The sequence below is a fragment of the Cucurbita maxima genome, unplaced genomic scaffold (assembly GCF_002738345.1).
Source record: "Cucurbita maxima cultivar Rimu unplaced genomic scaffold, Cmax_1.0 Cma_Scf00029, whole genome shotgun sequence".
In the NCBI taxonomy this organism is placed as follows: domain Eukaryota; kingdom Viridiplantae; phylum Streptophyta; class Magnoliopsida; order Cucurbitales; family Cucurbitaceae; genus Cucurbita; species Cucurbita maxima.
The window spans coordinates 2,546,217-2,572,763 of NW_019272045.1; the positions used below are offsets into that span (position 1 = coordinate 2,546,217).

At 36.9% G+C, this 26,547-nt stretch overlaps 6 protein-coding genes across 6 annotated transcripts; 3 read left to right on the plus strand and 3 right to left on the minus strand.

The window, feature by feature from the left end:
• Window positions 1-681: 681 nt before the first annotated feature.
• LOC111465559 (beta-glucuronosyltransferase GlcAT14B-like) lies at window positions 682-3,800 on the minus strand. The gene is made up of 4 exons (XM_023109998.1): window positions 2,962-3,800; window positions 1,966-2,041; window positions 1,688-1,803; window positions 682-1,402 (listed from the first exon to the last, which is right to left on the minus strand). The coding sequence occupies exons 1-4, from the start codon at window positions 3,512-3,514 to the stop codon at window positions 888-890; spliced, it is 1,260 nt and encodes a 419-aa protein (XP_022965766.1). The 5' UTR covers window positions 3,515-3,800; the 3' UTR covers window positions 682-887.
• A 1,493-nt stretch (window positions 3,801-5,293) lies between these two features.
• On the plus strand, window positions 5,294-6,735 carry LOC111465591 (probable sugar phosphate/phosphate translocator At5g25400). Its single transcript, XM_023110049.1, has one exon. The coding sequence runs from the start codon at window positions 5,363-5,365 to the stop codon at window positions 6,407-6,409; it is 1,047 nt and encodes a 348-aa protein (XP_022965817.1). The 5' UTR covers window positions 5,294-5,362; the 3' UTR covers window positions 6,410-6,735.
• Window positions 6,736-8,165: 1,430 nt separating this feature from the next.
• LOC111465723 (NHP2-like protein 1) lies at window positions 8,166-10,222 on the minus strand. Its single transcript, XM_023110237.1, has 5 exons — window positions 10,132-10,222; window positions 9,898-10,018; window positions 9,660-9,763; window positions 8,541-8,672; window positions 8,166-8,453 (listed from the first exon to the last, which is right to left on the minus strand). Exons 1-5 carry the CDS (start codon window positions 10,132-10,134, stop codon window positions 8,427-8,429), a joined length of 387 nt encoding a protein of 128 aa, XP_022966005.1. The 5' UTR covers window positions 10,135-10,222; the 3' UTR covers window positions 8,166-8,426.
• A 437-nt stretch (window positions 10,223-10,659) lies between these two features.
• Window positions 10,660-14,760, plus strand: LOC111465693 (signal peptidase complex catalytic subunit SEC11C-like). Its single transcript, XM_023110206.1, has 8 exons — window positions 10,660-10,939; window positions 11,273-11,385; window positions 12,298-12,369; window positions 13,165-13,200; window positions 13,694-13,739; window positions 13,825-13,912; window positions 14,051-14,108; window positions 14,232-14,760. Exons 1-8 carry the CDS (start codon window positions 10,861-10,863, stop codon window positions 14,280-14,282), a joined length of 543 nt encoding a protein of 180 aa, XP_022965974.1. The 5' UTR covers window positions 10,660-10,860; the 3' UTR covers window positions 14,283-14,760.
• A 3,913-nt stretch (window positions 14,761-18,673) lies between these two features.
• On the plus strand, window positions 18,674-20,243 carry LOC111465683. Its single transcript, XM_023110193.1, has 2 exons — window positions 18,674-19,273; window positions 20,026-20,243. Exons 1-2 carry the CDS (start codon window positions 18,848-18,850, stop codon window positions 20,179-20,181), a joined length of 582 nt encoding a protein of 193 aa, XP_022965961.1. The 5' UTR covers window positions 18,674-18,847; the 3' UTR covers window positions 20,182-20,243.
• Window positions 20,244-20,686: 443 nt separating this feature from the next.
• LOC111465602 (NADH-cytochrome b5 reductase-like protein) lies at window positions 20,687-26,150 on the minus strand. The gene is made up of 13 exons (XM_023110070.1): window positions 25,900-26,150; window positions 25,486-25,528; window positions 25,190-25,265; window positions 24,841-24,900; window positions 24,644-24,694; window positions 24,179-24,233; window positions 23,978-24,048; window positions 23,832-23,883; window positions 23,584-23,661; window positions 22,795-22,884; window positions 22,171-22,284; window positions 21,145-21,213; window positions 20,687-21,037 (listed from the first exon to the last, which is right to left on the minus strand). Exons 1-13 carry the CDS (start codon window positions 26,065-26,067, stop codon window positions 20,981-20,983), a joined length of 984 nt encoding a protein of 327 aa, XP_022965838.1. The 5' UTR covers window positions 26,068-26,150; the 3' UTR covers window positions 20,687-20,980.
• Between the last annotated feature and the right edge of the window lie 397 nt (window positions 26,151-26,547).

Sequence of the window (26,547 nt, forward strand, 5' to 3'; positions counted from 1 at the left end):
ATCCAGGGAATTCATGTAGCTTTAGTGTGCAAGTAGGCTCCAGTAAAATCTCACATCAGATTGAAAAGGAAATGAAACACTATTAATAAGGATGTGAAAACTCTTCTACACTAATTATAAGAGTGTGAAAACTCCTTCTTCCTAATAGAACGTGTTTTAAAACCTTTTAAAACCGAAAGGTTGACACAATGGGCTAAAAGTGGATAGTAGGTTTGGCATGTTATAAATGACATTAGAGCCAGACACTGGATGTGCGCTAACGAGGATTCTGACCCCCAAGGAGTGTGGATCAGAGCCAAACACTAGGGTGAGTGAGCACTAACGAGGATGCTGACTCCCAAGGAGTATGGATCAGAGCCAGATACTGGAGTGTGCGCTAACAGACGTTGACTCCCAAGGAGTATGAATTGTGAAATCCCACATCGGTTGAAGAAAATATCGAAGCATTTTTTGTAAGGATGTGGAAACCTCTCTCTAGCAAACACGTTTTATAACTGTGAGACTGTCGACTATACGTAACGAGCCAAAACAAACAATATCTACTAGTAGTAAGTTTAGACTGTTACAACTCCCCCGTCCTACCCTTCATTTTTATACATACATGCATACATGGAACTTGTTTTTACATTCATATTGATTAGTTTATATTAGGTCTCCCATTTAGTTCAAGAACTTAGGTTATGAGCTATCCTTTCAATTGATGGATTGTTTAAATTTTATTGAACTACAGAATTATTGTACTTCAATATAAGAATAATAGCCAAAGCATGTTTTCCAGAAAGGTAGTAGTTAGACTTTCCCTTCCCAGTAGCTTTTCTATCTGATCTCTGCTGTTAACTGTACACTCTCCCGCCCGTCCCGGCATCAACATCGAGCCACCCGTGCTACTACACACAATGCGTAGTCTCAAAATCAGGCGCGGTTAACAAACCATTGATCAAATGTGTCAACCTTTCAGCACCAGGTCCTGGCCTCAGATCAGTAGTGTTCGTAATGTCCTGCATGCTCAAAGTACTGCTATTTCCAAATGAATCAAACCAGCTGCCAGGAAAGTATCCATCAGCATTGCAACCCAACAAGTCGGAGTCGATCTTGTCAAGGACGGGATCATCGTGGCCGAACTTCCTAGCGAACGGTGCATTGCTATCTGCCATACTTTGGAAGTCATCAAGGTTGAGAAAATGGGGATGTTGCTTTGGAGGATTGTCCCATGAGATGAAATGCAGGTCGTGGTTGACCGTCGTGTTGCGAAACTCGTCGGCGTTGCAAATGACAGTGTGGAAATAGCCCTCCGGAGACGAGAGGAAGTTGCCATAATACATGAGGACTACTCTTGGGAGATTGTCCCATCCCCATAAACAGTATTCCATGAAGGGGCGAGACAGCATCATCCATGCAGAACCTAATGAATTTGAATATAAATCAGACAGTGCTACTAGATATAAACTACAGCCCACAAGATTCAAATATGTACACAATCAGCTCAGAGTGGGTAAAGACCATGAAATATATCCTTTTAGTTCACTTTTTCTTTTCCGAACTTCGAAGCGAGTGATTTTGGTACGGCGAAAATCACTTATGTCACGCCCTTAGCGATATTGGACATGACAAAAGTGATTGTCGTCATTTCAAAACTACTCTCGAACTTGCACTTATTAAACAGATGAGATGAACCGAGATCGCTCACCTGTGAACAGTTTATACGCCGTTGGAACGCTCCGTTTCTCCGAGACCCAAAATACGTCTGATTTACGAAGGCTGTACAAACCTGGATCAATTATAACCGGTTTGGCTCTCTGGTACCTGAGATCAAAAGAATTCACATTTACATCTCTATCAGTTCAAAAACCTACAAAGCTCAAGCTTGTGGGATAAACTTTGCAGTTTCTAATGAATTTAGCCTATATGGTTTCAAAAGTTTTGAACGGTACAAAAATTTATAAGGTATGTTGAAGAAGTGCATACTCCTTCCATCCAATGTCACTGGTATGCTCAATGAAGTTCAGGGTTCTTGGAATGGATATCAAAGTGTGAAGCAGATCTGTGGTATAAGAGAAGGAAGAACAAAAATTTGCATCAGAAACTAATTGTAAACGTTCCTTTCTTCAAGCTATACCAATCAGAAGTAGAAGTGAAGAAATTAAATTAAACTTCTCAATCAGACCCAACAAACATTGGACAAATGTCTTTGGTTGCAAGCAAATTTGGAAATAACGTGGCAACCCATCGTTAGCAGATATTGTCTGCTTTGGCCCGTTACGTATCGTCGTTAGCCTCACGGTTTTTAAAATATGTCTACTAGAGAGAGGTTTCCACACTCTTATAAGGAATGCTTCATTCTCCTCTCCAACCAACGTGGGATCTCACAATCCACCCCTTTGAGACCCAGCGTCTCCGCTGGCACACCGCCCGGTGTCTGGCTCTAATACCATTTGTAACAGTCTAAGCCTAACGCTAGCAAATTGTCCGCTTTGGCCCTGTAATAGAGATCCCGTGGAAACCTCTCCCTAGCATATGCGTTTTAAAAATGTGAGGCGGACGGCGATATGTAACAGGTCAAAGCAGACAATATCTACTAGCGGTGGGTTCGGTGGTTTTGGACTGTAACAACAACCATGACGAACACATCCACAAGGATGATACTTAGTAAATCTAGTATAATCCATAACTATAGATTGACCAAAATGGTGAAATCAGCTAGAATCTCATAACATGAACAACAGAACTAGAAAGAAGAAGCTGGGAAAGTAACTAAACTAAGAACAGAACATGTCAATAATCCCCCCATTTCTTTCAGAGAAGGGAAACAAATTTGATAAAGCTGAGCCCACCACAATTAGAAACAGCAACAACAGCAGGATCATGATGATTAGCAATGAAGAAATTGAAATAACGTATAAAAGAAACAAACCAACGGGCTTATATGAATTATTGAGTGCTGAAATTAGACTACATACATACCATCTTGAGTGACCAGAGGGTAATCAGAAGCACTGAGATTAATAAACCAGTCCCAGTCTCCACCGTCCTTCAGCAGGATCGCCGCCGCGTGAAGCGTATTAGTGACCATCGTTGGCCCCCTGTAAGTAACCAAATTCGCCCTCAAAACCATCCTCACATTACCCACACTCTTAAAAATCGGTTCATTCTTCACAAAATTGGCCAATTCCAGCCGCTCCGCCGCCGGAGCCTCCAAGTCCAAATGTACCGCGTATTGATTCCTCGGATGGTACAGAGCCTTAAGAGCTCTCATCAAGCTCTTCCCATCGCCGGTGGAGCCAGAGATCAAGTAAGCCAAACGAGGAACAGGGTCGGATGAAATTTTCGAGATCGTAAGCTTCGATTCAACAAAACGGGGAATCGGATTCTTCAAATGAGCGCGGTGTAGTTGGGAAGAGGAGAAATGAGGCGAAGTAAAAATCGAAACAAAAACCACCAATGTAGTCAGAAGCAAAGAAAACACCAAGGGAATGAACCATTTCCTCTTCTTCGGTAACTTATTGCTCGTCTCCATTAACAGACCTCAAAAAAACCAGCAAAAACAAAACAATGGCTGAAAAATTGGATCAAATTACCTACGGCGGGAAGAAGGCGGAACGCAAATGGAGACGCGCAAGTAGATTAGTGGATTGTGAGGCAATAATTATCATTAGTGGGTATGTCACTGCAAAGGGAAAAGGAGAGAAATGACAGGAAGAGAGAGAGAGAGAGAAAGAGAGTGAATGTTTGATTCTTCGACCACCAGAATTCACCTCCGCCATTTTTGCTTCCTCGAGGTTCGAGATGAAGTGGAGACTACTAATTAAGGTAGATTTAGATTTTGGTTTGGTTAATTTTCGTTAACTATGTGTTTTTTTAGTATTTTAATCATTAATAAAATCCCACGTGTACGGACAAAAATTATTTAATTTTATTTGTATTAAATTGCAATTTTGTTTCAATATTTCCAAAAAAAAAAAATTATTTTTACCCTTTGAAACTTAAAATTTTATATTATGGGGTAAAATTCTAATCGTTGTTTCATTTTTTTTATAAATATTTAAAAAATGAAATAATTTTTTTTTTTACTTATATATATATATATATATATATAATATTTCATCAAATATATCATTTTTTTAAATTATATTTAAATTCATTAATTTGTTTGTGATGCGAGATTTTGTTGAAAATATTAATTTTTTTATTTTAAAGTAAAAAATATAATGAATTAAAATGTGTCAGTTGATGTTAATAATTTATGGAAATTAAAGGCTATGTTGATTGGTTAGGTGAGCATGTTATCTTGTCAAATGATATATTAAAAGCTTCCTACCTGCATTTTGTCGGCAACATGCCCTCTCTCAATGTTTTTATTTTTTTATTTTTATTAATTTACGCTCCAAATCCACCGCTACCATATATTGTTCTCTTTGCGCTTTTCCGACTTTCTCTCTAGGCTAAATGTTTGCTAGGGGAAGGTTTTCACACCCTTATAAATGGTGGTTTGTTCTCCCCCAACCAATGTGGAACATCACAATTCACCCCACCTCAGGGCCAGCGTCCTCGCTGGCACTCTTTCCTCCCTCCAATCGATATGGAACTGCCCCCAAATCCACCCCTTTGGAGCCCAGCGTCCTTACTAGCACACTGCCTTGTGTCTACCCCCTTCGAGGAACAGCAGAAAGTTGGCACATCGTCCGGTGTCTGACTCTGATACAATTTGTAACGCCCCAAATCCACTGCTAGCAGATATTGTCCTCTTTGTGCTTTCCCTTTCGGGTTTCCCCTCAAAGCTTTAAAACGCGTATGCTAGAAAAAGGTTTCCACACTTTATAAATGGTGGTTTGTTCTCCTCCCCAACTAATGTGGGACATCACATGTTGTCTATGACTGATGAAAGTAAGGAGAGAATTTCTGTGGGTTAAAATAAAGTCGGAGAAAGAAATTATTTATTCATACATACATATAAATAAATAAATATTTTTAGATGGACTGATATTAAAATTTAGATTTTTAGAAATTATATCCAATGTTATATTATATTTTTGTTTAGGAAATATTATTGATTTTATTAAAATAAATTATTCATTAATATATATATGTATATATATATATATATAAATAAATAAATAAATAAATAAATGGAGAATTTATCTAGTGGACAGTAGGCCCGTTATCGTGTGGACAAACGAACAAAAAACAAGAAAAGCCCATTTGACTCGGCCCATAGAAGCCCATTTTATTCGGCCCATAGAAGCCCGTTTTTTAAGCCCAATCTATCATCTGAGTTTCTCGTCAAAAGCCAATCAGTTTTCACCATTTCCTTCCCAAAGTTCCTTTCCATTAGTTTTCGATCTGAGATCTTCCAGTCTGATCGGAAATGGGGAAAGGCGGAGCAATCTCCGAGGATGTTCTGAAGAAAGTCCTCCTCTCGTATGCCTACGTCGCGATATGGATCTTCCTCAGCTTCTCCGTCATCGTTTACAACAAGTTCATTCTGGATCAGAAGATGTACAATTGGCCTTTCCCGATCTCCCTCACCATGATTCACATGGCCTTCTGTTCCTCCATCGCGTACCTTCTTGTTAGCGTTTTCAAAGTTGTGGAGCCAGTTTCCATGTCCCGTGAGATCTACCTCAAATCCGTGGTTCCGATCGGAGCACTGTATTCGCTTTCCCTTTGGTTTTCTAATTCAGCATATATCTATCTATCGGTTTCTTTTATTCAGATGCTCAAGGCTTTGATGCCGGTCTCTGTGTACCTGATTGGAGTTTCGCTGAAGAAGGAGAAGTATAAGTCTGATACTATGGCTAATATGGTTTCGATCACGCTTGGTGTTGCGATCGCTGCGTACGGAGAGGCGAGATTTAATTCCAAGGGTGTGACATTGCAGCTGTTGGCGGTTGCGTTCGAGGCGACTCGACTGGTGATGATCCAGATTTTGTTGAATTCCAAGGGTATTTCGCTGAATCCTATCACGTCGCTTTACTATGTGGCTCCGTGTTGCTTGGTTTTCTTGTCTGTCCCGTGGCTAATAATGGAGTACCCTGTGTTGAGGGATACTTCCAGCTTCCATTTGGATTTCTTGATTTTTGGTACCAATTCATTCTGTGCTTTTGCTTTGAATCTTGCGGTGTTTTTACTCGTTGGGAAGACATCTGCTTTGACCATGAATGTTGCTGGAGTAGTGAAGGACTGGTTATTGATCGCATTCTCCTGGTCTGTGATTAAGGATACGGTGACGCCCATTAATTTGTTCGGTTATGGGCTTGCTTTCTTAGGAGTTGCGTATTACAATCATTCGAAGTTGCAGGCACTCAAAGCCGCAGAGGGTCAGAGAAAGGCTCAACAGGTAGAAGAGGAAGCTGGTAGGTTGTTGGAGGAGAGAGAAGAAGGCGATGAAAGGAAGAACGATAGTCAAACTTAGGCTACCACTGACACGTTTGAGCTTTTACAAGAAGATATGCAGAAGAGAACAGATCGATGATTCAAAAGTTGGTGCAATTATCGAATTCATATCTCGGCTAAATTTTTGAGTTTTGAGTTAGGTATGCTTCTTAGATATATATATATATATATATATTTTTTTTTGGTATCTTCTAATTATTGTGGGGTTGATTTTAGCTGCCTAATATGACTGGAGAATGAGTTGTTCAGAATGATTATCGGATCGAGCTTCCTGGAGGAAGCTGTCCAGAATGTTTATAACTAATTTCTACTATTATTTATGTTCTTCTTTTAGTTTTATTTGGATACCCATTTCTAGCAGACTCACTCCCCACCCCAAGGCACGAGCTGCTGATATTGACTGCAAATTGCGAAGATTACATGTCTAAATCATATGATCATGAACTATACAACATTTGGAGGAAGGTTACATGTCTCCCTAATGCTTTGATTGTTCTTCAGTTGTCTGTACCTGACAGTGAACTTGAATTTGTAAGTTTTCATCTCTTGCCTTACTGCAGTTTTGAATTCATATTAAAAGCGATTAAGAGTTCAGCTTTAGAATATCAGTTGGAATTGGCATCTGCTTAGCCTTATAATGATCCCTAGTCAATGGAGTACTTATGAATGTTCCATCCTTTCCTCTGCTCATCCTTATCAATTCACTCTGGAGCAGTGTAGAATACAAGAAGCAAAACAAGCATACCCAAATTCTAGGTTAGTTTAGCTTACTAGCATTTCCCCCAGTTTTTAGTAGTTGCCATCTCTAGAAGTTGTTTGGGTTTCTGTGGGTTGTACCAATATTGCACAAACTAAAACTTCCCCAGAGCCCACCAAGAAAAATTGAGGGATCAATATGGACACGCTTAAAAGGCAAGTTCGCAAAGTTCTCGTGGTGTGACATCTTACCTCGGTTGAAGTTGGGAACAAAGCATTTTCTTACAAGGGTGTGAAAACCTCTCCCTAGTAATTAATGCCTTATAAAACCTTGAAGGAAAGCACTTAAAAGGAAACTCAAAGAGGACAATACCAACTAGATGCCAGGCCCTTAAAGGGGTGAATTGTGAGATCCCACATCATCAGTTGGAAAGGATGACAAAACAATCCTTGTAAGGGCGTGGAAACCTCTCCCTAATAGAGGAAAAGCCCAAATAGGACAACATTTACTAGCAGTAGACTTGAGCGATTACATGTGGAGATAAGGCTTCAGCTAAGGCCTATGGCAATCCTTTGTAAAACCTGGATGGCTCTTTTTTTTTTTTGCAGGATTCTAATAGTTAAGAAAGAAAGAGCCCTTCCGTTCTTTCTCAATCAATGTTTGGTTATTCATGAAAGGAAGATGTCTATAAATTGATTTATAGATAGGTGCCCTTAGAATTAACTGATTTATCAATATTTTTTATTTACAAGAAACGAGATTAAAATTTCACCAAAGGATGATCCTAAAAGGAAAATATCGAAGAAAAGGCACCAAACTCTACTTCGTTCCTCTTTGCTCCCTATCTAGTCTTGAGCCACCTAACTCTGTTTCGTTCCTCTTTGCTCCCTATCTAGTCTTGAGCCACCTAACTCTGTTTCGTTCCTCTTTGCTCCCTATCTAGTCTTGAGCGATCTAGTGCTCTCTCTCTCTCTTTCATGATTTGTGACAAGTCAATAATTGAACTATCATTTCACATCTTAAGTATTACCAATAATGCTGCAAAAATGCAAAGAGATGATGAACAACCAATGCTATCTTCAACAGTAAACTCACGAGGATAAAGGTGGTAAAATTAGCATAATAAACCGTGCATTAAAATTGTATGAGTGTTTTGTCCCACTCTTAATGGAAACAAAATTAGAAAGGAAAAAAAAAAAAAAGAAACTCAATATATAGGTCAATACCAAAGATATTCATTTTCCCTAATTGCACAACAACTTCAGTCAAAGCCTCCAGAGCAGCGACCATGACGATCAAAGAAGCCCATCATACCGAATGCCATATAGAATATAACATTTCAGATCAACAGCTTCTCAATGGCATCCTGTAATTAGAAGAAAAGACACCGAATCAAGAATGGATCACACTTTACAACGAAGATAGACCAAAAGAAAGAGGTTGTAGCAATAACCTTCAGTTGCTGTATCTGGGATTTCAATTGGCTTCCTTCGTTTGTTGTTACAGAACACGCTATTACAGGTCTCGTGACTCCGCATGCTCGGCCAAGAGCTTGCTTTGAAGGGACAAATACATATGGCACATTCTGCGTATTCGAAAATAATATTGTTATAAAACTGATCAATAAGCACTAATTATTTTGATAGACACATGATTTTGTTAGAATCAGCAACATGGTCAGTTCTATCTCGACTCCCTGAAAGATTAAAGGATAAATTTCATACTTTGCATTCCAGATTAGCAATTGTTCGAATTCCTTATAATATGCAACTGAAATAAGTTCTTGCAATATGCAACTGAAATAAGTTCTTGCAATATGCAACTGAAATAAGTTCTTGCCATATGCAACTGAAATAAGTTCTTGCCATATGCAACTGAAATAAGTTCTTGCCATATGCAACTGAAATAAGTTCTTGCCATATGCAACTGAAATAATAAGTTCTTGCCATATGCAACTGAAATAATAAGTTCTTGCCATATGCAACTGAAATAATAAGTTCTTGCCACATGCAACTGAAAGTTCTTGCCATATGGGAAAAAGCCCCCTCCCTATTAAAAAAAGATTAGTAAAATTAAAAAAAATACATAGTGAAATCTCCTTTCCTATTTTCTCCCTAGACTCAAATATCCCATATCGGCTGGAATAGGGGAAGGGGTCAAACCTGCAACTTCTAATCCTCTATATGCTAAAAGAAAGGAAGCTCTTATACTACCTCACTACATTTCTTCCCTATTAACCGCAGCAGGATTCCATGGCACAAAGATATGAAATACATTAAAAGCTAAAATGGTAAATAAGCTGCAGAGAAGAATGAATTGAGATTGTCCAAAAGTAACAAAAAAGAGGAAGTGCTGCTAACTGTCACGTCTATAGAGAAGCTAAATCCAAATACTTTCCGAACAGAGAACACCATGGTCTTATTGGTTAACAAACAGTACAAGAACAGGCAGGGGAGACATGCGAATCCTTCAATATGTTCATTCTCCCATTTTCCATAATCATAGTTTTCATAAATAACAACTGAAAAGCATGGTTTTTCAAGCAAAACTTCAAAAAATGAAATAGATTTACCTTATCTTCCGCCAACAAGGGAAGATGGAGAAGAATCTCAAGCGGCTCAGTGTCCGCAGCCATCACTACAAACTCCGAAATCCCTCTATTCAGCGTCTTAGTAGCTGAAACTCCATTAAAAGAAAACTATCAGCCAAAGAAAACATAAAACGCCGAGCGAAATCCTCATCCAATTCTTCTTAAAAACCTAAAACTTTCTTTAAATGAAAAGGCACCAACACTAAACAAATCACGGAACCTTCATTCGCGCCCTTCTTTAGCTGCTTGTAGTTAGCAGCTTGCTGAACAAGATCAAGAATAGTAATCGTAAGCTGCGCATCAGCCAAAGGATAGGCTTTGGGATTCACCGCTTCTCCTGTCTGCAAAAAACGCAACAGCCATTAAAATCCACGAAAACAAACGCAAACAAAATCAATACAAGTCCTTTAAGCGAATCCATCTCCTACATGAACTCGAAACAGAGACACAGTACCATTTTAGATCGAAGAAGAACGGTAGGGTTTTAACACAGCAGATTTTGAAGGAAAGGAATTAGGGTTTAAGAGCTACCGGTAAATTCTCGATGATATATGTATGGAAGACACAGAGAAGAATCATGCTAATCGGGCCGATCCCCTTGGAAGTTCCCGTCTAAATTGGGCTTTGGGCCCAACTTATGTATCTAATTAAAGCTGGGTCGGCCCAACTACATGGGCTTGGTCCATATATTTGTGGTTTTGGGCCCACTCAGCCCAATTCATAATTAAAGTTTTCCTAATTTTATTAATTTGGGTTTTAATTAAACTTAATTTTTGGAATTTTCATTTATGGTTGTAATATATTCACCGTTTGTGCATAAAAAAATATTATTATTGTTTGACCAATTTTGATAATAATTAATTTTAAATACATAATTTTATTATTCAACGACGATTAAATAATTATTTATTTTCTTTTGTTCATGAGGTGGGCCCACGACGATCAGGGAGCCAATAGAAATCCAGAGCCACGCTAGCAGAAACCGGGACGACTGAACCCGCGAAATGGCGAAAGGTCAGAGCTCAGGAAGTTCTTCAAAAGGAAACTCAGTTTTTCATATGAACTGTTCGTTAGATCACGAAGAATTTTCAGTTCTTCTGGAAAAAATTCCAATTCCATTTCCATTGAGTACATAAAACTCAGTTCATAGCTCTCAAAACAGCAGAGAAAGAGCGGAGCCAACATGGATTGGATTGGAGAGATCCCCGAGTCTTTGAAATCCATCAAAATCAGACGGATTCTATCTCAGGCTATCAGTTTTGGTACGTAAATTGAATCTTTGGTATTTCATTCACGTTTTGTTGTGTATCAAATGATTATACTGCTTATGAACCGAATTGATGGTTTTTGAACTGCTTAAAGCTCTGCTCTATCTGGAAAATTTATGACTAAATAGTCATAACCATCTAAGTTTAGGAAATTTCAATAGTATTTTTCCTTATCATCCCCAGAATGAACATATTGTAGAGGAAGGGAGAAAAAAGATTTAGCTGTTTTTTGTTTTTATATTGGAATTCCTTGGTCCTGGAATCCAGCAGCAAAACTCATTCTCTTCTCCATTTATTTGCTTTAAGACCAATATTATGATGTATCAGGTTTGATCGTTACATCTGCATTGATGATTTGGAAAGCATTGATGTGCTGGACAGGGAGTGAGTCACCTGTTGTGGTTGTGCTCACCGGAAGTATGGAACCTGGTTTTGCGAGGGTGAGCTGATTCTATAAGATATGTTTTCTTAAAGTGGTTATAACATTTTTCAACCTCAGCATTACTCAACCTGTTATAAGTTAAAAGGTTGAAATCTCTTTCTTAAACTCAAAAGGTGTGAGATCTCATATCGGTTGGAGAGAGGAACAAAACATTTCTTATAAGAGTGTAGAAACTTTTTCCTAGCAGACGCATTTTAAAACCGTGAAATTGACGGCAATACATAATGGGCCAAAGTGGACAATATTTACTAGCAGTAGGTTTGGATTATTACAAAAGGTATCAGAGCCAGACACCAGGCGGTGTACCAACAAGAACGCTGGCCCCCAAGGGAAGTAGATTGTGAGATCCCACATCGGTTGAGGGGAACGAAGTATTCCTTATAAGGGTATGGAAACCTCGCCCTAACAGACACGTCTTAAAACTATGAGGTTGACGGTGATACGTAGCCGACAAAAGTGGACAATATTTGTTAGCGATGGACTTGAGCGGTTACAATGGTTTGCATTTGATATTAGCTTGGGTCTAAAATGAATGAACGACTCAACTGAACCTTGAACTATGATGTCTAACTCTCTTTGGTTAACCCAAAGGCTAATTTAGAAGACATGGTTGGAATCTGGTCTTTAAAACTATGAATAGAAACTTGTGTCAAAAACTTTTTATCCTAAAACGATAATCGTCTCTTGGAATTAGCTGAGTCCCAAGTAAATAAATAAATAAATACTATGGCTCTTATATATCAGATTTAGCCTTTTTCTTGATCATGTTACAGGATAAAGTATTTATTAACTATAATGCTTCATTCTGGTGTATATTCACCTAGCCTTGTTAGCAATAGCATATTTGATACTACATTTGTGGCTATGCACATAATGAGGGAAAGCTTATGATGAGTTTTACATGGTGCAGGGCGACATTCTCTTCCTCCATATGAATAAGGATCCAATTCGTGCAGGGGAGATCGTTGTGTACAATGTTGAGGTAAGTTTGCTCTCATGTGTAGGGAATCTGCTCCCAGGTCTGCTGCGTCATGAACTAATGTGATACATTTCTACACTGTTATAGCTAGTCTTTATTTTTTATTTTTTATTTTTTTAGTTATGAAATCAATTTTGGTTGGACAATTGGTGGTGTGCTAGTAAGGACGTGGAGCTCCGAAGGGGGTGGACACCGAACGGCGTGCTAGTGAGGACGCTGGACCCTGAAGGGAGTGGATTGTGAGATCCCACATCGATTGGAGAGAGGAATGAGTGCCAACGAGGACGTTGGACCCTGAAGGGGGGTGGATTATGGGATCCCACATCGGTTGGGGAGGATAACGAAGCATTCTTTGACCGAGTGCCAGCAAGGACGCTGGGCCTTGAAGGGAGTGGATTGTGTGATCCCACATTGGTTGGGGAGGAGCAGGAAACATTCTTTATAAGGGTGTGGAAACCTCTCCCTAGCAGATGCGTTTTAAAAACCTTGAGGGAAAATCCGAAAAGAAAAGTCCAAAGAGGACAATATCTATTAACAGTGGACTTTGACCGTTTCGGGAGAGAGTGAGTTCATTCTTCTATGTTAAGATGGAAGTATTTCTTTTCCTTACTTTGATTTGTGTTAAGATTTTACCTCGTTAACCTCTAATCACTAATTGTTCAAATATATCTGTTCAGAGAAACTCCAATCTAATCTATTATAGATAGTTATTCATATTGTCTATTACCTATAGAGTTGTGACTTCGTAGCCTATCATTCTGGTTCTTGTACTAATATGCATTTGTAATGCTTTTCTAGGGACGTGATATTCCAATCGTCCATCGTGTAATCAAGGTAAGGCTTCTCAGAAGAATTTCTCTATCTTTGAGATGAACTTCAAAGTGCAGACAACTTATTTTATTATCGATCATATGTATCATTGAAGCAATTTATTTTGGACTATATGGTTTGTTCAACACAACCATATTTTAAGTTTAGAACTACGATGTTGTAGTGGCTAAATAGAAAACGAGTCTTTGAGATCCCACGTCGGTGGGGAGGAGAACGAAGTATTATTTATAAGAGTGTGGATACCTCTTTCTAGCAGACGCGTTTTAAAAACCTTGAGAGAAATCTCGAAAGAGAAAGTCTAAAGAGAACAATATCGGCTAGCGGTAGGGTTGGACTATTACAGATTCCTTACTTCTGATGGTTCTTATTGTCTTTCTAAAGTCATCGATAGAACTCTTTGCAAATAACTTCACCCATGTGACAATGAAACAAACAGAAACGTTCATTTGTTATAGTTTAGCTCGGTCTACAAGTTCTCAATTCCATATCTTATCAGGTTCACGAGGCAAGAGATACAGGAGAAGATTATATACTTACAAAAGGTACTTGAACTTGAACTAAGAATACAAAAAACTTTTTGAAATGAAGTGATTGTTGCTGAATATTTGGCAATGAGCAAATGTTCAGGTGACAATAATGACTATGATGACATTGGACTATATGCTAAGGATCAGCTTTGGTTGCAAAGACACCACATCATGGGAAAAGTCATCGGGTACACTTGGAATAACGACTGATAATACGATGAATCATGCTTGAATTCGTTGTTATTTCTCCAAAATCTAACCATATTTGTCGAGTTCATGTCCATTAGAATGCTCTGTTTCATACAAGTGAATTTTTTCTTGTGCAGTTTCTTGCCATATGTTGGTTATGGAACAATTATCATGACAGACCTGCCTATAATCAAGGTCTGGAACTGTTGGAAACAGATTTAATGGATATAGAATTGGATTCTCATTTTGAATGATTTGATTTCAACTAATGTTGGAGTTTGTTCTTCACTGACTACTCGTTTTGTTGTGTTATTGCAGTACATCCTTACTGGTGCCTTGGTATTGCTGATCTTAACCTCCAAGGATTAACAAGTAAGATAGAACTTTACTTCTAATTTATACCCAATATTATAAAGGATAGGAAGAGTATGGGATGATAATCAATGTGACATCCAATATTGATAGAGGGTATATACTTTAAACGAACTATGCTCGATCTAGCTCAAACTTGAACTTGCTCCCAAACTTTTTCAGTACCTCAACTCCTGCCCCAAGTACCTAGACAGCTACAAACATAGAAAATTCAGTTCATCACAATAAAAAAGAGATTTTAGCTTAAACGGAGAATGGGGAGGGCGTAGAAGGAGATTTTTCTCGGTTACCTAAAAAGTTTATTATTATTAGGATTTTAATTTTACATTCATTTTAATATTTGGTCGAAGACATTTTAAATAAAAAGTTGTTATCAAAGTCCAGAGTCTAAAAGAGCTCTCTCAGTTGTGGATAAACTTGAGGTCTAAGTCCGAGAATGTTAGATCCTCAATACAACATTGTGTTATTGTTCTCAGAGTTCAAGAGTATTCACTCTCCAGTATAGCACCACTAGATCTTCAACTAGGTGAAAACCACTAGATCTTCAACTAGGTGAAAATTCTCGCATTCTGTATATACACGTTCAGCAAAACCTTGGGTAAAAATAGTACTTGCAGCTCCATTAAAGAGCGTTTTCATGGAGTAGAACCTCCTCAAAGCAAACACCAACAAAAAAATTGTTTCAAACCTACAGCCAACATAGGGAAATCAAATAAAGACTAAAAGGATAAAGCCAAAAATCTTATGAATAAGTTACATTTGTTCGCGTTTTAAAAGTGAACTAACATATTATTTAACCAAACATGAATAGAACAACAGATAAAAGTAAATCGAGCTTGATCAAGCCTCTACTAATAAATAACATGGAATTTTTTTTCACTAAAAACAGGAGATGACTGGTATTGAAAGGTATGGATGCTTAGCTTTAAGGCCACAAGGCTCCTATAAACGAGGGTAGCCATTGAAATGAGGCCTCAAACAACAAAATTAATGGCATGGATAAGCATTAAGGCACCCTCCAAATGCATCCATTCATTACTCCCTATCTCTAGAAGACATGGGAGACCCACAACTTTGCATACACACACACATTTGTTGTATTTATATAGAAAGAAGGATAGTGGGCTAAGTGTCCTTTTTAACTTTCAAACATATTCTAAAACTATAATCATGCATTTAATTTTCAATTTTCGTATTCAAACATATATCTGTCCTTTCATCCTAATTTAACGTGTGATTATCATAATTCGTTAAGGGATTTGGTGCAATTTCAAATCATCTTGAATAAGGATAGTGCCATTGGGGAGAATTATTGTGTTTTGATATAAGTTTGAAGCTACGACACTCTTTTATCTTACCCCACACGAACAAATAAAGTAAAGCCCGTGAACAAGGTAAAATTTTTACTATGACTGCTTCTTAATAATCGATTAGATGTAGATCCAAAATATGCTTACCTGACTCCCTAATATCCACTGGACACGAGTAATTTTTTTTTTTTTTTTTTAATTTTCACCTCATACATCAATAGTGAAGAATTGTCAGGCACACTATGATGACCTCCTAGATAATCTCTCCTTAAACAAAGTTCGTGTGAGATCCCATATCATGAGAGAGGGGAATGAAGTATTCCTTATAAGGGTGTGAAAACCTCTCTCTAGCAAACACGTTTAAAACCGTGAGGCTAACGACGATGCGTAACAGGCTAAAACGGACAATATCTATTAGCGGCAGGCTTGAGTTGTTACAGTTCGAATCTATTGAGAGGGCAGAAGTTTATCTCATGTAAGTTTACCTACCCTCTTAATAACCTCCCGACACGAGTACATTTGTAAAATTTCACAAACATTTTCTCACACATCGAACAATGTAAAACTTAAGAACCGATTCCAGCAAACCCCATCTTACACATCCAACAATGTAAAATTGAGAACAATTTACTCGAACTCAGATCCCACCAAATTGAGACACGACAACCGATCCACGTTTTAAAATTTCATCTTCACATATCTTATCTCGTAGTTATAGATGTTAAAATATTTAGGTATAAAATAAAATAAATAAAAAAATAAAAGAGAAAAAAAATAGTTAAAACCAATAATATATCCAATGCCTTTTACCCCATATCCATGGGGCCCATGTAAAATGAGAATATTGTTCAATATTCTCTTTGTTTTTATAGGTCATATTCACTCCACTTAATAATTTTATTTATTTATTTATTGTAAAAATTTTATTTATTTTATGTAATTTATATTATATGCTTATTCTCAATGGGAAGGTGATGATGCTAGCTGTCTTAGCAAGCATGGTCTAGGGGTTAATTTATTGTGACACATATAACAATTAATGCATTATTTATTAATTAATGTCAAGCATACCCTACAATTATTATTATTATTTTTACAATAAAGTATTTCGAATAATTCTTTTATTTATTTTCATAATTTAAATATAATTCGTCACACCCTTATTTACCTATCTTGAATTTCCCTTTTTAAACTATTTATTTAATTATTATACAATAGTGGTTGACAACCCTACAAAGGAAGAAACCTGTCCTTTTTTAGTATAGATAATAACTTGAATTTTTTAAGTTTTTCTTTACTATCATATTGTCAAAATCTTTATGTGATGTCCCACATTGGTTGAGGAGGAGAACAAACCATAATTTATAAAGGTGTGGAAACCTTCTCCTAGCAGACGCATTTTAAAGCCTGAAAGGTACACAACCACCGCTAGCAGATATTGTCCTCTTTGAGCTTTTCCTTTCAGGTTTCTCCTCAAGGCACTCCTAGGGAAAGGTTTCCACACCCTAATAAGATGTGTCATACCCTTACAAACCTCAAGGCACTCCTAGGGAAAGGTTTCCACACCCTAATAAGATGTGTCATACCCTTACAAATGGTATCAGAGCCAGACACCGAACGATGTGTCAGCCTTCTTGCTGTTCCTCGAAGGGGGGTAGACACAAGGCGATTATGATGTTAATAAGATGTGTCACACCCTTACAAATGGTATCAGAGGTAGACACCGAACGATGTGTCAGCCTTCTTGCTGTTCCTCGAAGGGGGGTAGACACAAGGCGATTATGATGTTAATAAGATGTGTCACACCCTTACAAATGATATCAGAGCCAAACACCGAACGATGTGTCAGCCTTCTTGCTGTTCCCCGAAGGGGGGTAGACACAAGGCGATTGTGATGTCCCACATTGGTTGGGGAGGAGAACAGACCACAATTTATTATGGTGTGGAAACCTTCCCCTAGCAGACGCGTTTTAAAGCCTTGAGAAGAAGTCCGAAAGGGAAAACCCAAACTAACGGTGGATCTGGGGCGTTACACATTCTCATTTAAGTATAGTCTCGATTCATTCATGTATCTTAAGAATAGTTAGGAATTTATGGTCCCGACTTCAAAAAAGAAATACACGGTACTATAAATTATTAATATCCGACTAAATTGAAAAAGCGCATCAATTATGAACTCTTCTTAGAAAGCACATGTTATAGCCTACCCATACGGCCGCGTTCGGTATTATATTATTAAGGAAAAAGACTATTTTTTAGGTTCAAATATTTATTAGCAGAAAAGCTAATCAATTATTTTAAATTTATTACATTTTAAAAAAATAAGTAAATAATAATAATAGTAATAAGCATTTTAAATTTGTTCCATATCTTATCTCGTAATAGTTGACCTAAAATAATCGAACTAAATTTTTTAAATTTCGATTCGATATAAAATAATAATCATAATTTAACATATTGCCTAAATATTTTATTTTATATATATATATATCCCGGGCAGCACGCAGTGACCTGCTCTCGCTGCGGGAGCAGCTCTTGCAGTCCATCAACAGTCGATGGGTTCGGGATTGGGACCCTCGTTCCCAGCCCTTAGAGCCAATCCTTTTCCTAAAGTTACAGTCCTTACGGATCCATTTTACCGACTTCTCTTGCCTACATTGTTCCATCAACCAGAGGCTATTCACCTTGGAGACCTGATGCAGCTATGAGTATGACCGTGCATGGGAGGCACTCGGTCCTCTAAATTTTCAAGGACCGTCGGGGCACACCAGACACCACGCGACGTGTGATGCTCTTCCAGCCACTGGACCGTACCTCCGATTGAGCCGCTTCCAAAGTGGGATATATATATTAATTATAGAAACATGTTTTTTTTGGGTTCACAACATATCCTATGGTCTCCAAATGTCCACAATTTTGATTTTTAGGAAGCATATTTTATTTTATTTTATTTAAAATGAGATCTCCTTTCTTTTCTATGGACAAATAAACCAACCAACCCTATAGTTTAAAAGGTACCTTACCCTACAAATAAGGTGTTTTTTTTATTTTTTTAAATTAAAAAAATAAAAATTTAAGCTCACAAAGAACAAAATATTTCAAATCTTTCACAACCAATTTATTATCCTTGATGGAAGGCAATAACACATGGCTTGCCTCTTTAGATTATTCTCAACCACTTCCCTAATCATTTAACCCTTTTTTTTTTCTTTATATAGTTGATGAACCAAACTATGCTCTCTCGAGATCGTGATGACTACTGTAAACAAGCAAATGAAAGGAGGATTCAAGTCCTTTTACAAGTCTCGGGATGGAGCTTGTAACGTACAAGCATGTGAGTCTGTTTCAGTGGATAAAGCATATGTTTACAAGTATAACTGGTTGGGTAGGAAGAGTAAGAAGGCAGTTCATCAACATGGCGGGCCGAGAGGAGCGAAGGGCGGTGGGGGCGGTGACGAAGGCGGGGGAACAGAGGGGAGAAAGATGGTGGTTGAGGGTAGGAAGTCAGTCTCCCATGTGGAAACAAACTTGGGATCAGTGGCTTCATTTCTTCAAGTGAAGGTATTGGTATCAGACATGCCTGAGATGATGCAAATTCAGGCGTTTAGATGTGCAAGGAGGAGCTATGACAGCTTGGAGAAGTTCAGCTCAAAGCTCATGGCTTACAATCTTAAAAAGGTAATGTATTGTTCTATATTGGCTAAGTTTTTTTTTTTTTTTTTTTTTCTTTACTCTTTCGCTTCCTTCAAGTGAACCGAACAAATCGTTAACGGGTTTCAAATTTTCGAAAAACTAAAAAAACAGGGCGGCTCATAGCACCAACGAATATTATCGAAATTCAAACGGGGCATAGTTTTTTTTAAAAAAAAACTTGTTTTATTTCAAAGTTTTGATTGTTTTCTTTTCGAGCGTAAAAATTACAACGAAGAAATCACGGAAAAAAAAACGAAATTTGACCATTATATTATCTAAAATTTGGAGACATAATTGAAGTGGCCAATTGGAAAAGGATCCGACAAGGCATGTGTTTAGATGAGTAAACACATAGTGATTAGCACATATTTTAAGCTAACAATTTGATATATTCATTCAAATGGAGCCCTTCCTTTTTCTTGTAATCCATGTGGATTACTTCATTGCTTAATGATTTTTTATTTTTTCAATCATATTATAAAATTTTCCCATATTACTAAATTAAATTAATATCACCAAGATTCGTTAAGAGATGAGAATCGATAAGGGTTGTGAAAATTTTGAGATCGAGATTGAATCGTAATAAAAAAAATGGTTTTGAGAACGTTATGAATTTATTAGACATAAATTAAAAGGGTAGAGTGGTCAAACCCGAAAAAAATTAACAAAAAAAAAAAAATATATATATATTTTTAAATCTATATATAAAAAAACTAATTGAATTGGGCCTAATGCAGGAGTTTGACAAAGTACATGGGCCGGCCTGGCATTGTATTGTGGGCTCAAGTTTTGGGTCATTTGTGACCCACTCAACAGGTTGCTTCCTATATTTTTCAATGGAGGAATTATATATTTTATTATTTAGAACTAAGATTCAGAAAGCTACTGAATGAATGAGTTCATTTAATGAACCTAATGTAAAGGCAATTTTTATTAATATTGTACAAAACCAATTTGTTCTTATTATTGTTCCCTCTATTTAGTTCTATTTCTTCCCACATTTTTCAAGCCTAAAGTAAAGCCTAAAGTAACACCAAGGTTATGCAAGCATTCGACTAAATGATGCTATGGAGATATCGTCTCTCTATTTATCTGCTTCTTACATTACGTGAATAGTCGAGACATCAAGATATATCTGAAAAAGTACGATGGGAGTCGGTCCATTTCTTTAAGAGAGCTAAAAATGATTTATTAGAGAATGTCCTATTCGACGAAAAGAAAAGTATTTTTAAGCATTTGAAAAGTCATTCTAAACCGACATTGAATCTACTTCACTTCACTCTATACTGCCTATGTGAACAAATGTTCAAGTGATCAATTTTTCTAGAGAAATCGCTAGTTTCTTCTACTTTGATTTAAGCTATAAGCTATGCTAAGAATTAAATCTGACACGAGCGATTGTAAGTATTTCAAAATCGTTTCTAAATAGAAACAACAATTGAAATACATGTTTGATATGCTATTTCACTCGAACATCATTATGTGGAACAAACACCTAGGTGTTATACACTTGAAAGAAAAAGTAAAAAACAACAACCACCATCAAAAGATTAACTTATCTAATGAACACCACCTTTGAAATTAGTTTGCATTGAAATTTTGGTCGAATGACGCAAATGTACCTATGCTTTAGAAAAGACTTCCTCGCACAAAGTTTATACGTCAATACCTCAAAATTGTACGCCAATCTTCTTAGAATTTGAAAACCATATCCTTAGAATATCCAAGATCCTTAAGTAAGCCACCAAGCTGCAAGAAAGTAGTAAAACAATTGTACATTAATCTTGTAATAACAGTCGATGAATCAATTCAAGTTAATGATTGGCCAATTGAAAAGACCATATATAATAAGGTACCTCTCCCTGTGTGAAATCTTTATTCTTCGGCCCACATATATGTTTCATCATGCCTGGTGGACCACATACCTGAACACATGGAAGAAAGTCATTTATGTATCTATCCAAATGTATGTAATATGCATTCAAAACTATATGGGTGTGGGAGGGACTTTATGAATGCCTTATCTTCCAATGCATGAAAGGAATTTGTAGGTAGCACAATTATCAGAATTAAAAAAAAAAGGATGAAATGTTGGTACATATTCCCCCAAGTTCATGGCAAATAAACAATACTGTTTGTGCTATCGTTATGGAGCTGCTTGACATAATTGGAATGTCCATGAAATAACTAAAAGGAATATTCTAATAGTCCAAGCCTACTACTAGTAGATATTGTCCGCTTTGATTGGTTACTTATAGTCGTCAGCCTTACGGTTTTAAAACGCGTCTACTAGGGAGAGGTTTCCACATCTTTGTAAAAAATGTTTCGTTCCCCACTCCAACCGATGTGAGATCTCACAATCCACCCCCTTGGGGGTCAGCATCCTCACTGACACATCATCGCCTGACTGTGATATCATTTGTAACAGACTAAACCCACATTAGTAGATATTGTCTGCTAGTAGATGAGTTTTAAAATCGTGAGGCTTAAGACGATACATAACGAGCCAAAACGAATAATATCTACTAGCAGTAGGCTTACACTGTTACTAACACCTATATGCCTAGCTCTGCAGGCAATGCTCGATATAATTTACATACAGATCTAGATGATACATGATACGAAGGATTACCCCAAAAAGGGAAGCATATTTAAATGACCCAACTGGTATTCAACAGCATGCTTCGACATATTATTGTGATAACGAGAATCCTAGATTAGAAGAGGCAACACAAGTTTGTAAAACTATTTTTTATTTTCCTTCCCAATCGAGGAAAATGACTTGTAGGCTGGTTGTTATTGATCATATCGCATTGAGATAGACATGAACGGCAAAGATTATCAGGTACCGAAGTATTACGGCAACAACAACAAACACTTACGAGGATTAGTGCGTCATTTCCAGGGGAAGGTAAGCATTTGATGATCATATCCTTTGATACATGTCCCTTCCCTCCCTTCCAACCCCTTGGTGGATTACTAACAGTGTAGAATACCTACATTTTTATTACCATAGAGCCCATCACTTTTACAAAGACGTTGGAAAAAAAATAATTGACACAAGCATACAAAAAAGGGAAAGGGATTAAATCGTTCTCATAGTAAATGTAAAGATTCTGGACATATTGGCGGGTTTCATTTCAAAATATGAACTTCTATTCTGATATGTTAAACAAAGATCTAATCTTATAGCATGCACTATGATGCAGCATCCTATGATAACGATTTATTAATAATAAATATGATCTTTTTTGGTATCCTTTCGATGCCTAACACATGCTTCAGCACACGGAAACAAATTTTGATCCTTTTGGCCAAGTTTTCTATTTATCTTCAACAACATCATCATCATTATTATTATTTTGGTTTCTAATTATTCTCATGCTCTATTTCACTTATTGCACGATATTCAAGCTAGGTTCCAAATATGTCATCTTACGACCATTTGATAGGACATCGTTGTTCTAAATAGTACAGCAACTCTTCAATAATGAAACAGATGATACCTTTATATTTGGGTGGCAAGCTGCAAGTTTGTCAAGTTTCTCTTTAAGCAATATGTCATCGGCAGACACATTCGCAAAAATCAGCGAGACCTGTAATCATTAAGGGGTATGCTCAAGCAATGATGAAAAAGTTATAGTTGAACTAATTGTGTGCTTGTACTGCACAAATGAAGGTAGGTTGAAAAACCAACTAGTGTCCATTATCTATATTTCCCGAGTTCTTACATTACAGTGTTCGAAGAAAATGCTGCTTCAATGCCCAAAATGCTGGGAATTTTTCTTGGCTAAGGAGAAAATAAAGTTCCAAAATTCTATGGATGATTGCAGTCAAAGGTGTGGCATGGTGGAATTGTAATAGAAAATAAGTCAGTGGGATGAAATGGTTGAATAAGGTAAGTTTCAGAGTACTTCATGTTTTTTTGGCCTCTAACCTTCGTTCCTTTGATGTGGCTAAAGCCCGAAGTACTTCATGTTTTTCTCTATGAAATGCTTTTCACAATTATTCTTCTTTTGTTATTTTTTCCAATTGGGTAAATTACCCCAAGCTTCAAACAGGGGATTGACAGAGAGTATCGATTCTCCGTTGGACCTTTTCACTAAATCAATGAAAATTTTGTTATTTGTTCAAAGAAAGATAAATAAGTGATTGAAGAAATACATATTCTTGGTTGTTATGTAATGAACTGCACAAAATCTAATGAAAGGGAAAATACAGGAACCTTGGTTTTCGACTTTACTGGTTACTTTTGGCTTAGTCCGGAAACTTTGCAAGAAAAGATCATTGCGCACCTGTGTAATGTCATCTTGGTTTTTTGCTATAGCATCAATGACCTGAAGCATTGGAGTAATTCCTGTGCCACCAGCGATCTGCTTGCCAATAAAAATATATAAAAGTTAAATGTAATCTTGAACTTTTTTCTATTTAAAATAAAAGTTGCTAATGGTCATAGCATTGACAACCAAATGATGATATGGGAAGGAGATCAGTTATAAGTGTAATTATACTTTCACAAGCAATCTGAGATGATTCATTTTACCATGCCAATGTGTTTCTTCATGTTTGGAGAGTATTTGAGCTTTCGAATGGGGCTGCACAGCAGTTTAAGGAAAAGAGAGTCACATAGGACATACAATACATGACCTGGAGGTAACGACGAAGACAAAATAAATAAAAAAAAAATACCCTTTCACTTCAAGTTTATCACCAGGTTTCAATTTAGCAAAATGCTGAGTCATTTTTCCTTGAGGATATATCTGCAAAATTCACGAAAGAAACCACAAACTCGTTAAAACACATTCACACTTGTAAAGAAATTTTGTCTCCAAAAGGATAAGTAGATATCCAACTGAGGAAATATAGGCGGCAGCATGAAGAACACTATACCTTAATTAGTAGATCAAAGTATCCCTTGGCCTCGGGATCTGATATAGGTGTATAACTGGACAAAAGTGATCACATTATATACATCAATAAATTCAATTGAATCTCATCTTGATGCTTTCCTCTTTTTTTTTTCTTTCTTTTTTTGTTTAAATCGACTCGCTAATAAAACAACTTCATGAAGGTCAAGTAATATAAAATAGAGGGGTTGGGTTGATGGTGAACAAGAAGATGATATAAATAGATTGGAATATCAGAAAGTTTGAACTGGGAATATTGTTTTGGTGCATACAACATGGAATAGACTGGAAATCTCAACTTCCCAAGGAGGTGAGTATTTTCACTCCATAATCAATTGCCTGAATTCTAAAGCATCTATAACTATGTCAAACCATCGAAAACGCCAACTTACTGACACCAAATTTGCAACAATCACATAGAGATAAATACTTGAACAAGAAGACTTACGAGCGTGCAACGTATTTTACTTCCCCCTGTTCGTCTTTATCAATTGGAGCTCTGTGGTTACAACAATGCACCGGAATGAATAACCAAGAAGCATATTCCTTTTAACTTAACAATAATAACCATCTTTCAGGAAAAGAAAAATATACCTCATATTGAAAAAGAAGGGTGGAGGAGGACAGAAGGAATGAGAAACATACCTTGTAACGATGCATGAAGCAACATCCACCCCCAATTTTTCAGATGGATCAAATGAAAATCTGCCACAGTGTATATTAGAAAATATTGTGCCCTAAAATCTAACCCCAACACAATTTCATACCCTAAAATCTAAAATTAAAGGAAGTAATAATGAATCTAACTCCGCTTCAAGAAAACTACAAATTGAAATAACAAAAAGTAGTCAATTCAAACATGCCCAAATGGATAATGCCTAAGTACCGATTCAATCCAATACTCCACAATTATTGAACTAAAACAAGTAATATAAAACAAATAGATGGTTTCATTATCTTACTGAAGAACCATAAAAACGGGCATCCTAAGTACCTGTATAAATTAGTATTGTGAGAAACACGTGCAACGTCTTGCAACTCGAATTCAATCCATTTATCTGGCTTGAGCGCTGGAAATTCACAAGACCATTTTCATGGATTATAGAACATAAGAAAAAGATTTGTAAATTAAATAGATGTCGTTTTCAATTCTCAGTGTGTTATAGAGTATAATCATAAAGAGATTTGCTCCTTCATATAACTTCAGAGAGACATTTTAAAACTCGTAAGCAATTTTCCTTTTCTTTTATTATAAAATTGTTAAAGAACGAGCGAATAAGACACACTGACCAACTTTTTGGCCATCCTCTTCGCAGTTTGGAGCGAGATGAACCTGTGTAAACAAATTTACCAATAGGAAGTTAAGCTTCAAGGAGATTCTTCATCCTATACGTTCATTAGATTCCCAAACCAGTAAGAAAAAACACGCCGGGATAACGGAATGATAGGAACAAATGACGAAAAGTAAGCTCACTGGATACGAATACCATAATCGCAATCACGAGGACAAGTGACAAACCAATCCATCATAACGAGTTCAAATTACAAACATAAGGAAGAACACAATAACTCCACACAATCAACCTCAGTAATGGATCATCAAGATTCAAGAGCGTTATAAGCGGCACACACAACAGAAAACAGAGCAGCTTCATTCTCAACAGCACAGAAGAAAAGAAAACAAGAGAATGCGAGATAAGTTACCAAATTCGAAGTCGAAGCGTAAAACATATACGAGAATCCGGCGGTAACTGCAGTGATAGTTCCAATAGGGAACCTGAACTTGGAGGACTCAATCCTTGATTGGCCACATAATGCATTGTAGCGTAGAGCTGGAGCAGCAGTTGCAAGCCTTCTGAGGAACGCCGCCATTGTCGCCGGAGGAAAGCAAGAGATCGGAAGGAAGCTCAAACAAAATGTGTAATGAAATCACCACTGAGTTGCATCTTAAAACCGCCGTTGAGCGCCTTTGCTTCTCCGGATTGCTTGGAATTTCGGAATATTGGAATATTTGAATACTGAAAAATTAAAATGGAAATGAAAAGGGACCCACTTTTGAATTTTGCCGCCGTCCTTAACAGGTGAATTAGATGACAATTTTACATAAATACCCTCCTTAAAGTTACAAATTTACCCCTCTCAACTTTTAAATTTGCATTAATTTCGTATTTAAACTTTTAATTTTATAATCATAATCTCATAACCCTAAATAATTTATAAAATTCGATATTTTTCTAAAAATTTAGAGATTAGGTGTAATTTTTTTTTTATTTGACCGGAGGGAAACAAAATATATATATATATATAGTAACGATCCGAAATTTTCACTTAATTTAAGGTCACTACTATATC